Source organism: Triticum dicoccoides, chromosome 2B (genome assembly GCF_002162155.2).
Source record: "Triticum dicoccoides isolate Atlit2015 ecotype Zavitan chromosome 2B, WEW_v2.0, whole genome shotgun sequence".
Classification (NCBI taxonomy): Eukaryota; Viridiplantae; Streptophyta; class Magnoliopsida; order Poales; family Poaceae; genus Triticum; species Triticum dicoccoides.
The window spans coordinates 626,260,118-626,274,889 of record NC_041383.1 but is presented as its reverse complement, the minus strand read 5'-3'; the positions used below and the strand labels follow the sequence as shown (position 1 = coordinate 626,274,889).

Genomic DNA, 14,772 nt, shown 5'->3' with positions numbered 1-14,772 from the left:
ATGGAGGGAGGTGAGGGAATGTGCAAACCTCATGCAGGTTGCTCTCCTTGTCGAGTTGAGGAGCACCTCGGCAAGATTATGGAGGAAAAGGTTTCCAATCCTCGCGCTCCTATAGCCCACACCCTCCTTAGTTACGGGGATCCAATGTAGCAGTCCTGATTACCAATAAAAGCACCTACGGGATTTTAGCCAGTGCTAAGCTATCTTGCACACCCAATTGCACGCCATTTTCTTCTAAAAGCAAGCAAAACTTGTAACGACACAAGATAGCAAACCAATCATCTACGAATCGGAATCCAGAAACACAATACCAGGCCTGATCCTGACATGAAGAATGCATACACTATCCGATTATCAACGCGACGACATGCTTTGGAAATAATTTAATACTGGCAGGGCCTCCAATCCAACCCAATCCGTCTATTTTTCGTTGAGAATACCACGAGAACGGGAAAATTTGGGAGTAGCCCTAGCCAGCCATCCGTACCGCAGGAGCCAACACTAACCCACGACAAATCACGAAGACACCTCCCCAGAACCCGCCCAAGAGCGCCGCCACGGCACCCCACTGCGACGGATCGGACGGGCGCGCCGCCCCTCCCAGAACGAACACGAATCGCACCCCCGACACGAGCCAGGGAGAACAGCGCGAGGGAAAATCCATGGCGGGGGCGTCGGAACCTCGGGGCAATCGGCGAGGCGCGCGAGCAGGGGCCGAGAATGGACGCGGATTCGAAGAGTACTGGGTTGGGATTCGTCGTGCTCACCTCGGGGCGTGCGTTGGACGAGGAGGCTTCTGGAAACGCCGGGAGAAGAATGGAGAGGAGGAGGAGGAGAACAACTACCGCCGACGCCATGCTCTCTCTACTCAGCGCCACCGCCACCTTCGCCGACATCTCTCTTTTCCCAGCGCCGCCGTCCCCATCTCTCTCTGCCCAACGCCGCGGGCTGGACCGTCGCCTTCCTCCTCTCCCAAGTTCTCCATGGCTTTCTACCCCTACCCATTGAACTGGCCGCCGTCATGGAGCAGCGACGGGAGCCCGCCCACATCCGCCGCTCCACCAACCCCTGCTGCGCCTCCACCCCGACCCGGCCGCCGGCATGGGGCCTAAGTGACGGGAGATGGTCTGCCGTGATGACGAATGAGAGAGGATGGAGGAGGAGGGAGGAGGGGGGTAGGCCGGAGGTGCGGGAAGGAGAGGAGGCGGCAGAGGCGAGCAGGGGGGAAGGGGGCGGCAGCATGGGGGAGGATAAGAGCGAGTGGGGAGGAGAACGAGGCGGAGTGGGCACGAAAAGGGTTGGCGGCTAGCAGGGGCGGAGCAAGGATTTGGATATAGGGGTGGCGAAGAAGCAAGGATCAAGTCTCACACTCACGAACATACGTTTTTGAATAACATCACATGTACAATTTGTCTTAGTTATACAAGTCGCAACAATAAATGTTGTGTATTTGCAAAAAAATAAATAAATAAATGTTGTCAGACTTATTGTTTAAATTTAGCTATGCACACATTTATCTATAAGATTATAAAAGTTACTCCCTCAGTCCCATATAAGTGTGGAGAGAGTATAATCTGCATTGTTCTTAATTCCTCTCAAGGTTAAACTAGATAATATTGTATAGCTAAATGGAAGAACAGATAAATTAGATCTATATCTCATCTCAATAAATGTAGTAATTAACTATTCTTATGAATTAGGTTATTTAAAATTGGTGCATCAAAGAGTAGATTAGCTGTATGTATATACCTTAAGAAACGATAGCCAGGGAGTTCGCTTAACGGCGCCATCTGCGTGCGGAACGCCGCCGGCGGCAAAAAGAGGCCGCCGTTGCAGGACTACTAAGTGGACAGATTGGAATACATAGATGCTCACAGCAGGTCTCCAATCTCTTGGCGTCCCTCCGTGTGCTCGTATGTGATTGTGGACGGCGGCGAGGCGAACGGCGGCAAGTGGCCACGGGAAGCGCACTTGACTTAGACTCCCATATAGCAGCGAGACGCAGATACACGGTCGATCTGATCGGATGCCGATCTGATGATTCTGATTGATGGCAGGGCAAAACAAACAGCACAAGGCAAAGCCACGATGTCACATGTGCTGGGCTTTTAGTTATGTGCGTTGTTGATCAATCTTGGGCTAATTAAGTTAATTATTACTCCCGGCCATTAGCACAGCAACAGTGCGTACGTAGATAGTACCATACTGCTCGCTTAAAGTTGTTGGGGGGTGCGATCGGTTGGGGGGTGTCTAGCCCCTGCTCGCAACCCCCTGTCTCCGCCCCTGGCGGCTAGGGTTTCGACGCGCGTGCGCACGCCATGCGGTCGGCCGCACCCGAAAAACTGGCACCCAGCCAATCCAATCCAACGTGAGGCCCACACGTCATTCCCCGGCCAGGATCTACCACACGATGAAAATGCACAAGTCAATCCGCACCGAAGATCCAACGAGCAGGAACGAAAAAAAGACCACGCTGACCACGATCGAACGGCCATCGAAGGAAGTGATCGGGGGAGCCCTGTCTATGCGAGTGGGCTAGCTTCTGTTTTGTTTTAAATGCAACCATTGACGCGGAAAATTTCCACACATAAGTATGAGTTGATTAATAGATAACACAGAATCATACCATGAAAGACCCACCAAAACACGGCATTATAAATAAAAATAAAATACACTCCATTATCTCCCTCAGCCGCCAAACCAAATATTCCCTCAATTTTAAAATTTAAGGTGTATTAGTTTTCTGAAAAGACATATTTCTTTAACTCTGACCAAGTTCAGAGCATAAGTATATCGATATCCACAATACTAAATGAATAAAACATGAAAATTCATTTCGTGATGAATCTAATGATATCGATTTGATATTATGTATATTGATATGTTTCTCTTAAATTTGTTCAAACTTAAAGAGTTTGGACTTTTCTAAAAAAAAGCAATATATCTTATATTTTGAAATAGAGGGAGTGAAAAAATTATGAAAACCCAGCAAGACCGACGGCGCAGCAAAGCGCATCCAACCCTTCAAACATGAATGTGTGCGTCACTATGTAGATGTCCGGGGTTATCCTCCTTTTTCAAGAAAAAAGTCACCCTTCTAAGGCAATTGATTTATTGAAAATTAAGTCGAGACAAACTAACAATGAGCAAGTTGTGCGAAAGACATAAACGTACTTGAGCCACGGCAATGCTAGACTCACAGAGAGAAGAATTACGGGATTCACGGACTAGCAAACGTGGGAGCTTGAGATTGGAGGAGGGAGGAGGATGGGCCCCACCCCGCCTGAAAATCAGGAGGGAGATAGATTAGTTAGAGAGAAAACCCCGTAACAGCTCCGTAATAATCCGTGCGTCTAGGATTATTGCTTGAGCCATGTCGACCTATCATGTGAGAAATCAAGTCCGTGATCAAGCAAAGGTGACGGAGATTGGGCTCCGCACAGTGTGCTTCTCGGATACCCACCGTAGAGCACCTTGCACCACCCTTGCACCACTCTGCCTCGGCCACACATATACCGAAAAGATCATCTCCTGGTTTGCTTCGATGAACTCCAGCTCCCTCGGGTATACGTCCACGCTTACGGCGCTACTCGGCATGTCGATCGCCACGTAGTACACCGAAGGCACCTCCCCGACGTTCTTCACCTTGCGCCCCACGACCACCGGGGCCGTCGAATTCCAGGACGCCGGGAAAGCGACCGAGATCGACGGGTAATTCAGCAGGCGGCCGCTGATCACGACGGTGGTTAAGCAATCGATCCGCCGGCGCGCGGCCACCGAGACCTGCTGGCTCGTGTACATGCCACAGAGGTAGCCGATGTAATCCTCGGGAGTAATGTCATAGACTAGGCCAGGGTCAGCGGCCTTCATTGGGTTGACGTGTCCGGCCCCGGTGGCGAAGAGGTTGGCCGTCACGTGCTGCTCGTTGAGTATGGGAATGCTGGAGCGGTCGGTGATGTCGGCCGTCGTCATCATGGCCGACTTGATCGCCGCCGGTGACCAGTCCAGGTGCTTGCTCTTGATCAAAGCGGCGATGCCAGCGAGGTGCGGTGTCGACATGGACGTGCCGGAGATGATGTTGAAGGTCGGCCCAGGGAGAACCGGCGCCCACGGTGGGCCGACCTGAAACGGCCATGCCGCGAGCACGTTCACTCCGGGGCCCGTGATGTCGGGCTTCAGAACGCCAGTGCCCTGGCGGCTAGGCCCGCGAGAGGAGAAGAACACGATCGACGGAGCAGGTGACGTGCCGAGTAATGTACCTATGAAGCCCATACGCGCCACCGGGTTCGGCGTGGAGCTGAGGTAGGATTTGATGGCTGCGCCCGCGAGGTAGTCGACGCTCGACGCCGGGAGGATGTTCGCCTGGGCTAACTTGTCGTACCCTCGGAAAAACGGGCTCGCCAAGATCATGGCGACGCCGCCGGCACTCTCCACCACTTCACCTTGGTTGAGCACCGTGATGTTTCGCGTGAGCTCACACAGCACTATCTTGCCCCTGACATCGAAGCCGTCTAGACTGCCGTTTCCGCAGAGCTCGGCGAATGGTTTCCCGCTCGCGCCCGCGGACACCAACGGGTAGAAACCTGCATCTGGCTGGTAGAGTGACTCACCGAGGAAATACGCGCCGTTCCCCAGCTGCACCGTCGAACGAATCGAGCGGTCCATGGTACTCGCGGCGACAGTGAGCATCCACGGAGCCTCGTTTTGTAGAGTGCTCTCTTCCGGGCCGGAGTTGCCAGCAGCCATGCTCACAAAAATGCCCTTCTCGATGGCGCCGAACGTCCCGATGGCCATAGGGTCTAGGTGAAAGGGCACCGACGGCCCGCCGAGAGACATGGAGAGGACGTCGCAGCCGTCGCCCACGGCGGCGTCAATCCCAGCCAGTATGTCGGCATCCTCGCACCCTACTACGACTTTTCCGTAGCACACCTTGTACATGGCGATGTGCGCACGGACCGCCATCCCGGCGGCGGTGCCCCATGCGTTGCCGAGCACGTTTGCGCCCGGCACGACTGCTCCAGCGGCGGTGCTTGCGGTGTGGGTGCCGTGCCCAAACTCATCGACCGGCGGCACCCGCGCGGAGGTGCCGTTCGGGCCGTTGAAGGAGGCGACGAAGTTGCGCGCCCCGATGAGCTTATTGTTGCACGAGGTGCCGCTGAAGTCGCAGCGCCCCTTCCACTTGGCCGGCGGCGGCGCCATGCCCTCGTCGCTGAAGGACGGGTGGTCCGGGAAGATGCCGGTGTCGATCAGGCCGACGATGACCCCGGCGCCGAACTCCGACGTGTAGTTCCGCCGCCCCTGCTCCACGTTCAGCCCCAGGAACTCGGGCGTGTGGGTCGTCAGCGTCGTGTAGGTCCGGGCACGGGTCGCGCTGAGGAACCCGGGCATGGCGGACAACTCCTCGAGCTCCCGCCGCGTCAGCCGGGCCGCGAACCCGCTCGCGACGTGGTGGTACGCGTGCACGAGCCGGCCATGGTCGGGGAGGAATGAGTGGTACCACGCCTTCCGGTCGTCCGCGGTGACAAACACGCGGTTCTCCTCTGCTTGCACGTGGACGATGAACGTGCTGAGCTCGCCACCGGTTGCCACGGCAGCGATCGCGAGGAGAAGGAACGGAAGAAGAGAGAGCAAGGATAGCCTTGTGGCTTCCATTGCTTTCTTGCTTGAGATGTTGTTCGTGTGGGAGCATATGTACTATCCTACGTGCTAGGCTCCAGTCACCGTGCCCAGTAGTTGCTCCAGCTTTTTTCTGACGGGCAGTAGTTGCTCCAGCTTTGTGAATGCGATGCCCGGTTAACCAACGAATTGGGGCGATACGAACAATGGGCGTCGATTGTTTTGCATGCGAATCGGGTGTAGCGGACGTACGTACGGGAGTAGTGGGGCTGCAGGCTGGCAGCCTCCCTTGACGTTTACCTTCGATCGAGACCAAGCATATCCACTGAGAAGCATCGAGTAAACTATAATTAACATGCTCAAAATTTTGATTGGAAACACGACACTTTGTTGTTTTCTGTTTTGTTCTTTTTTGCGGGTGACTTTGTACTAATCTGTTGGATGTGTCTAAAACTCATCTAGACTAATAGAATGTTGTGCGTTGCTACGGGCACATGTCGAATGCTTGTGCATTGCCATAGAATAATAACAATAAATATTATAAGCATGGTGGCATCTGTTCTCCATCATACATCAACAAATAGAAACTCTATTCCACTTCTTTCCTTCTCAGCAATCTTCGTGTCTTTAGCCAGCCGTATCGCTCGCCACCAAAGAATTATGACCGGATATATACCGTTCATGAGTAAATAGTACTCCCTTCGTCCGGAAATACTTGTCATCAAAATGGATAAAAGGGGATGCATCTAGACGTATTGTAGTTCTAGATACATCTCCTTTTATCCATGTTGATGACAAGTATTTTCGGACGGAGGGAGTACAAGGTACACAAAGCTTGACAATGGCTTAGACTTGTAATGCACATCTTAATTTTAGCAATAATAACATCATCGATGCAACCTTCAATAATAAGTTGATTGTAAATAGAAAAGGTTCGGTTTATCTTGAATCAATACTTCTTTTACAATGCCATGAACCTGGTGTCAGTAGAAAACTCTAAAACACATAATGCAATGGAAAAAAAATTGAATACATCATTTTTTTTAGAGGAAAAGACCTCATGAAGATCAACAATGAATAGTCGAGCACAACACCTAGGACATGACAGTTTCAATTTTGCATACGGGCTTCATAGGAGAAGGTTGCAAGCCACGCAACGACGTAGTTCAACGCAACATTCGGGGAGCACCGCTTGCTGAAAACTGTCCTCATAGAGTCATGAGTGTACTGATTGTATATACATGAGATATTCACATGTACGCCAGAAATTCACTATCATAAATAAAGCACTTAGTCTACAAATGGACATCAGATAAAAAAGAAGCAAAATGTATCGTGGGCTTATTAATGTTTTGGCGAAAGAAAAACAGAACAATTTACATATGTAAGACAACTTTCGCATCACAAACCTAAGGCACCTGAGGAGACATGGATGACAACAGGAGCGTGTGACAGTAATCCACTAATCACTGCTATGTACAGAAATAAATCTTGAATCTGCACAAACAATTGATGTCATGAAGTGCAAAAACTAAAGCTTGAAGCTTTGCAAAATATCAACTGATTTAGATAACTAATTCGGTAGATTTAAAACAATTACATGGAACAATATTCAGGAGACACAGTTATCCATTCAATTAAACAATCACACAAACAGGGAAGAAAATACTCATATCCAGAGATCGGCTTCTCTCAACATTAAGATTTAAATGAATGAGAACCCTTAAATCTATGTCTGTATTTGCCTGTATTTTCATAGATGTGCCCGCAAACTTGTTTAGTCATCAATTCAATAGATATGCATTTCCATTGTAAAATTATTCCTTGCAGGATCCATCTGTGCAACTAACAAGTATTTCTAAACACCCGCAAAAAAATAAGTATTTCTATAAAACAAATATCACCATCTAATTACTAACATCCACATCAATGGCCAAGTTACAGAGCACAAGGGAGGAAGAGTGGTAGGAGAAGGAAACCGGGAGATTTATCGAGCCGGCGAGGAAGTAGAAAGGATCACCAACCACCAGCTGCTAAGTTGGCCATGAAATTCATATGCATAGCAGGAAGATGACCATAACATATTGGGAGAAAAAAGTACATAGACATTTCCAACATTTACTGAAAGAAAAATATACTTCAGAACATACTCTAAAACAATGTCTAGAATTATGTATAATATCATTGATTGTGTTTTTTCTTACCCTCCTAAGGTAAATAACAGATTCGTTGCGGTGCTCGGTTATAACAAATACATGCTAGGTGATGGATTATGCAAACAAAATGTAGTACATGGCATCATCAATAATAAGACCTCATCGCATGCATCATAGACGGCTCCATTAAATGGGGTCTTGAGCTTCACACTCATTCCTCTGTTAAGAATCATAATAATGTACATTATCACTTAATATTTTTTAAATGTTGATATGCACGTAGTGCAATGCCAGTATTTGTGTTAGTCGCTGTTAATAATCTTTGACCTATAATTAGTCAAATAAAGCATAATTTAAAGTACATAAAATAGACACTCTTATATCCATATTCAAACTCACTTTCGTATATTATGATTTGTAACCATGGACTAAATATTCTATGAGAGATTTATGAACAATAAAAAATGCCTTATATTTTAGAATATATTTTGATATGGAGAGAGTATGGTATATTTCGAGAAAATGAAACTAAATAACCCCCTTCATGGTACATGTGTTGCACATTTCATGAACACCACGAAATGAGGGCCGAACAAACGAACAACTCACCCTGACACCCCGTCCGCCGAGGACCGGGACGAGATGGAATCATGAGATTTGATCTCATCTGATTTCCTATTCACGTGTACTCGCAAACCACCACCAGTAGGATCTCACTAATTGCTGCCAATTTGCTCTTTCACCCAAAACTTTGTGAAGAACAAACAGCCATCAATACTCCCACTCCCACCCCGGCCCATAACTGAATAACTAACCAACGAGGGGCAAAACAGAGGATGGATTATTGAATCAACTTGCTGATGTAGTTCTTTTTTTAGTACGACCCTTGAGGACACTTTATTATTCGGAGTGAAACTTATAGGCATGACATGAGGAACCTGTACTTGTTCTCTTGACACCGGCGCAAATTCCACTTTGTGTAGTACCTGAATTTTCAGATATGCACCGATGAGTATCTCAAGGTTTTAAAGCTCGCAAAAAACAGGAAAAGAAAATTGAACGGAAGATGCTATATTATGCCCAAGTTAATGCAGCTAAATGGTATGAAATGGTTGCATGTAGAGTCTAAGTCAAAATAAATGATCAACAACTCAATAGGTAAATACTTCTTCGCCTCGAAGCATAAGTGCATAACAGAGCCTTGTTAGTTAGTAACAATGTACTCTTGACTCTTCAGAGTACAGAGACCATTGACATTGCGCAATCTGATAAAAAAGGGACTACAATGAAAAATGCAGAATTACGAGCTTAGGTGCTTAACTGCTTTTGATTCTTCTAACTAAAGGGATTAAGAAATCATTATGAATAAACAAACATGCATTTGACAGTGGCGTAGTCAATGCTGACGACAGTTGCTGTAGCGTATTCAGTTCAAAAGTACGTAGTTATTTTTCATCAAATTAGTTCAGTACATTCCAAAGATGCAGGTTGCTCCCATCCTATTATGAAGTCCTACTACTGCGTGTAACATGGACTTAAAGTAAGACATCAGGGCATCAGACACTTACTAGTTAAATACTTCGCCTCACAATATCACAGAAGTTTTCTCATCAGTAACAATGTAGTACTTTTTTTAGACCAATGATGAACCAAAACAACTGCAAGTGAGCCAAAAAAAAGTAATGCGCAGGAGGAAGGTGAGACGGCGAGGGGATAGGAGTGATACCTCTCGCGAGGATCGGGGACGTGGTATGTGGGCGGCGGCCCTCATGCAAAATTTAAAATACGTAGTACCTGGCTGCACTACATTTCATCGGATATGTCACGTACCACAAAACGTTGTATTCCTCCTCTTCCATGGTGTTAATTCTTGCTCCACTTTGTATATCACTTGCTTAACGAGGCGGAGAAAGTGCAGCTCTAAAAAAATGAAAGCCTAAGGGAGGAAAGTGCATCTAGTGGAGCAGAGATGAGTGGAGCCTGGGTCATTACCAGGGAAGGGGCATGGCGAGGGAATTGGCGTTGATTCAGTACCATGTGCCACTCTCAGAGGTAGCCAACGGGCGGGTCAGCACTCGACAGCCGCTGACATCGCCTCTGCAAGTGTCGCTCCATATGCTCCCTGATCCAAGTCGCCTCTACAAGTGTCGCTACTTATTGACAGGAAAGCTCACTTGATGCAGCTTATATTTATTGGCATGTGAACAAGTCAGAGACATCTTTATAAATTAGAAGATCTTTTTTTTGCGAATATAGAAATTAAAAGATCAATAGGTCACCAACACGGACGGTCATCGATTTTACCAGGGAAAAATGGATACAAGTCTCAAAACAATTCCTTGATGCTGACCAGGAACATCTGATATATTATAAGATAAAAGATCAGGTGCCGATATTCAAAATCTCTACCATGTAATTTAGAAGTATATACGGTAGCGCAGATCTCAGCATGCTAAAAACGTAAGATTCAGGATGGTTTTGTTATGTCTCTGGAACACATTCTGATATTTGAATCGGCGAGAATTACATCCCTACTCAATACTCACTTTTTCATGCAACTGTGTCGGAATTTCACATATTATGGATTCCAGCCTTTTACATAATGGTTAGACAAACGTGTCCATTTGTAGATTTGAAAGAAAATCATCGACTCACAAAAATACATAACAGCATTAAAGAAAATTGGGCTAGTCATTACAAAGTCGCAACAATATTGTGGAAGATAGTGGATGGAACTGGGTAGCGGCGAGAGCAGAGGGAGAGCTCACCGGCGTTGATGGTGATGAGGAGGGGTAGCTTTCAGTGGCGGCGGAGGTCGTACCTGCCGACGGTGGCCAAGATTGCAGAGCACACCCGCCGAGGTTGTGGTCTGATTGGGTGCTGCTGCCATGCTACCAAGGAAATATAACCTGATCTGCAAAATGCATATCACTCATCAACGCTTCATCTCACCATGCATGTGTGTATAGCAAAAGTTACAATCTTCTAAATGTAGGAAGTAATTAAGCATCAACTTCACAGATGCAATCATTGCAAGAAAGGCATAACCTGAAAACTGAAAATAGTTTATTCTAGTACGAATGTTAGAAAATAACTCCCTATAGTTCACATGCATTTATATAATATTTAACAGGGAAGCAAGGAACTTCTTCGTCATAAGAGCAGATAAAAGATGAAGTATACAATACATTTAAAATGTTGATCGAATGAAAGTTAAAACCTTGGGTGAAAACCAGGATAAAACTCTGGACAATTTTGAGTTCGAACAACATATATCAGCATACTCAGATGCCCTAAAAATACTTGGTCAGCTATTCACATGTTCTAGGTGAACACCAGGGGTCACTCATGGGCTAATCGTGAGCTCATGAATTAGTCCCCAAATAAAACAGGGGTAAACCACGTTTTAATGAATTAAAGCCAGACTAATCACCAGTTGGTCACCAGTTGCCCTAGAAAAAAACAATGAAAGCAAAACTTGATAGAAATTCAACTCATAGCTTATTACAGGCTTAGAGAGGTTGTGATTTGAAACTCACCTATATACCATAGACCAAGATTTTTGCAGATTTACCTTTACCCATAAAACCTATAAAAGGTAAGTTAATACGATACCATCAATGGAGATAACTGTAAAATACACAACAAACCTTGTATACCGACCTTCTCACTACAAAATAATTCAAAACTATTTATCCATATCCTGCAAGCAAACGAAACATCTTTTTAGGAACAGTGTGTTGTTCAGCTTTTGAAATGCTGGAATTCTGACATTCTGAGATTTTCAAGCCAAACCTCTAGGATTGTGAAGTGATAACTCACAAGATGGCAATCAACACAATGGTTCAGATGCCCAACAACATCATTAGTGGTTTTTACAAATAATGAATCAGGAATTTACGAGAATCATATGCATGGAGAAAAAAGCGGTTACCTTTGGAGCTTGCATTTCTGGGGAGACACTCCCACCATTAAATTGCAATATCGGTGAATTGTGAGAATTAATTCGCTCGGCTTGGTCAAGAGCCCTATGGTCCATCCACAAGATGATGTTCCTTCTCGAATCGCCATTCCAATAAACCGAGACAGGGGAACCATGAGAACCCATAGCAGCTGCATGCACCATCCTCTGTTATTAAGTTGGTAAAAGCTCTACTCACCTCAAACACAAAATTCTCCATTCAACCCACAGAATGCACACGGTTATGTGGAGAATCAACAAAACCCTAATCTGCTACTATTAATTGCTGCCGAAGTGTAGAAACATAGTTACAAGGAGATTGTTGATGGGGTGGTGGATGCTTACGGTGGAGAACAACTTGGTCATGACCTCGTGGGAGAGGCAGTGGAAGTCGATATAGGCGAAGCTACAGCCGCTGGTGCGCACGAACTCAACGCCGGCGACGCAGCCGATGGAGCCGAACACGACCTCCAGGTCGGCCGCAGACACGCCCTTCGCCAACCCCCCCACGTTCAACGGGGCATATATACTCTAATGGTCCAACACCAATATCATTGCAAATACAAAAAAGTTTCAACAACATGACATATCTGCAAAAATTTTGAAATGCAACAATCATAATAGTACCTATGAGGCAATGATGAAAGATAGAAGAGGAAACTGACTTTGAGCAGCCTGCCATAATCTACTAACAGTGGGCTCCAGATCGAGAAAGAGGCCCTTGAAACGTCCTTCCTAAATGTGTTAAATGCATCTAACAAAAAGCAATGACACGTGTTGAGAAGATTGTTAGTAGGATTTAAGCAAGGTGCGCCATCAATTCATAAACAATACCCAGATGCCTGCTAAAATTAAACCGGACCAACAGATCACCCAACAAAAATCCGTGAACATTACACCTTTTCATCACTTGCCAATGCAATTCTGAAAAAACAAATCATCAATAGATGATATAAAATAGTAACAGGCTGCTGCTTTTGGGTTGTAGTTAATCTATCTGATTGTTTCTTTAGGGAGCAAGTGCAAAAGATACGTACCCAATACTGCAAACGGCAAGACACATCTTGTTCACTATTTTAGCTTTTAGACCAGGGCCACAGAGAGAGCCCCGTCGTTCATGGCAAGAACCGTTCTCGCAAGGAATGAAAAGAAGTCAAGTCCCTCCAATGGCGATGGATCCTAGCGCTAAATCAGTCTTCTAATCTGCTGATTGTGCAGCCTTAATCGCACGACTATTGGCGGCGCTGCCACCGCCGGCCGAACTCTATGTGAACTTATTATCGGATCCCAGGGGAGTGAGCGGTCAGGATAGTACACACCTATACGCGCAGCATTATGGAGAGTTCACCAAAATATCCCAGAACAGCTGGACGAGCCGCCGCTGAGTTCTCCTTCCACGCTGGCCCAGATCGGTCGGACGTCCTGCTATCGTTGGTTGAGCTTCTAGCCCCGTAGCACCTCAATAACCTAGGTTGTATCCGGCGAGGGGGGGCGGCTTCCCTACGTCCTTCAGATCATGGCCGCCGAGTTCCCCAACCTCAAGGCGCCGATTCTCCGGGATCGACGGGGAAGGGGGCGACCATCGGGGAAGGCGGGCGCGGCGGAGAGGGCAAGTGCAGCGAGCGGAGGGAGAAGCAGTGGGTGGAGCGGCAGGAGGTGGGGCTGGGCGAGGAGCTCCGGTGCGGCGGCGACTCAAGGAACCCTAGCGCACGAGAGGGCGAAGGATTGGATCGGCCGAGGCACAGGGATGGATCGGCCGCCGAGGGGGCGACGGGGTGGATCGGGCGTGCGGAGGGCAGGTTGGGGGCGGAGAACGATCTGCTGTGGGCTCGATCCGATGGTTTTTTTTGGCACCAATTTTTTTCGCAGGAGGATAGCGAGTTAACATGCGTGGGAGGATGACGAAAAAAAATGAAGGTGGGAGGATGACGAAAATAAACCAGCAAAAATAAATCGCACGGACTATTTACCAACTGCTCCATTAGAAATAAAGATATGACATAGTTACGTGACATCTAAAATGATGTGATCCTTATTTTTGATTTCGTTTTCCTCCTCCCAGCAACCTTTCGCTTGTATGGTTGTCCCATGTCCATTGTTTTTGTGTTTTTTCTCTAGAAATGATTAATTCTAAACGTTTGGGATTTGATCATGGCAAATCATATATTTTTTATGGCAATTTAAGTGACATGAGGATGACAAATTTATTGGAAAATATTCCCTTCAACCGATCGATTTTGTGTGATCGTCCGCCATTTATATGTCTGCCGGATGGAATTTTAATCAACGGTGAGGAGCTAACCCCACCGTGCCCACTTTCTGCTACCGGTCCATTGTTTCAGAAAGGGATTCTGCAACTAGCCCCTTGTTGCAAACCGGCCAACGACTAGATACTGTTGCGGCTCGCACTAGGGAGGGCAATATTTTCTGCAACACCCATGTTGCAAAAAAAAAAAAATCCCGCAATACAATCTATGTTTCATAGAAAAAACGCAACATAACTCATGTTGCAAATGTTTTCCGCGCAAAGACCTTTGCTGCAAAGTAGAGAAAGACGTTTGGCAGATGGATTGGATCAAATACAATGACTCACGATACTGTTGCGGCTCACACTAGAGAGCACATTTCTTTCTGCAACACAACCCATGTTGCAAAAAAAACTCACACTACAACCTATGTTGCAAAGAAAAAAAATGCAACATAACACTTGTTACAAATGTTTCCGCAACAAGTCCTTTGTCGCGAAGTAGAGAAAGATGTTTGGCTGACCGATTGTATCAAATATAACGGCTCGTGAGCCGACGGATCTTTTAGAAACATCAGCCGGCGAACGCGTAGCAGTCCCGAGAAAGATTTCCTTGAACAGATCGAATTTGTGTGAGCGTCCGCCGTCTATATGTCTGTCGGATGGACTCTTAATCAACGGTAAGGAGCTAACCCTTTGTGCCAACTTTTTGCAATTGATCCATTGTTTCAAAAAGGAATTCTGCAACTAGCCCCTTATTGCAAAGAAAAAAAGCAACATAACCTTGTTACAAA

General features: G+C 46.7%; 2 protein-coding genes and 1 long non-coding RNA gene across 4 annotated transcripts in view; all 3 read right to left on the bottom strand.

The window, feature by feature from the left end:
- The window catches only part of LOC119365245, a 3,186-nt gene extending 1,884 nt beyond the window's left edge, over positions 1–1,302 (bottom strand). For both annotated transcript variants that reach the window (XR_005175406.1, XR_005175407.1), the window contains exon 1: positions 768–1,302. This is a non-coding gene — a long non-coding RNA (uncharacterized LOC119365245). The remainder of the gene's footprint in view (positions 1–767) is intronic.
- A 2,106-nt stretch (positions 1,303–3,408) lies between these two features.
- On the bottom strand, positions 3,409–5,652 carry LOC119368138 (subtilisin-like protease 1). The gene is made up of 2 exons (XM_037633473.1): positions 4,753–5,652; positions 3,409–4,635 (listed from the first exon to the last, which is right to left on the bottom strand). Exons 1-2 carry the CDS (start codon positions 5,650–5,652, stop codon positions 3,409–3,411), a joined length of 2,127 nt encoding a protein of 708 aa, XP_037489370.1.
- Positions 5,653–6,510: 858 nt separating this feature from the next.
- On the bottom strand, positions 6,511–13,065 carry LOC119365244. The gene is made up of 8 exons (XM_037630856.1): positions 13,053–13,065; positions 12,399–12,487; positions 12,079–12,264; positions 11,707–11,885; positions 11,436–11,475; positions 11,312–11,361; positions 10,594–10,686; positions 6,511–10,131 (listed from the first exon to the last, which is right to left on the bottom strand). The coding sequence occupies exons 3-8, from the start codon at positions 12,097–12,099 to the stop codon at positions 10,032–10,034; spliced, it is 483 nt and encodes a 160-aa protein (XP_037486753.1). The 5' UTR covers positions 12,100–12,264; positions 12,399–12,487; positions 13,053–13,065; the 3' UTR covers positions 6,511–10,031.
- Between the last annotated feature and the right edge of the window lie 1,707 nt (positions 13,066–14,772).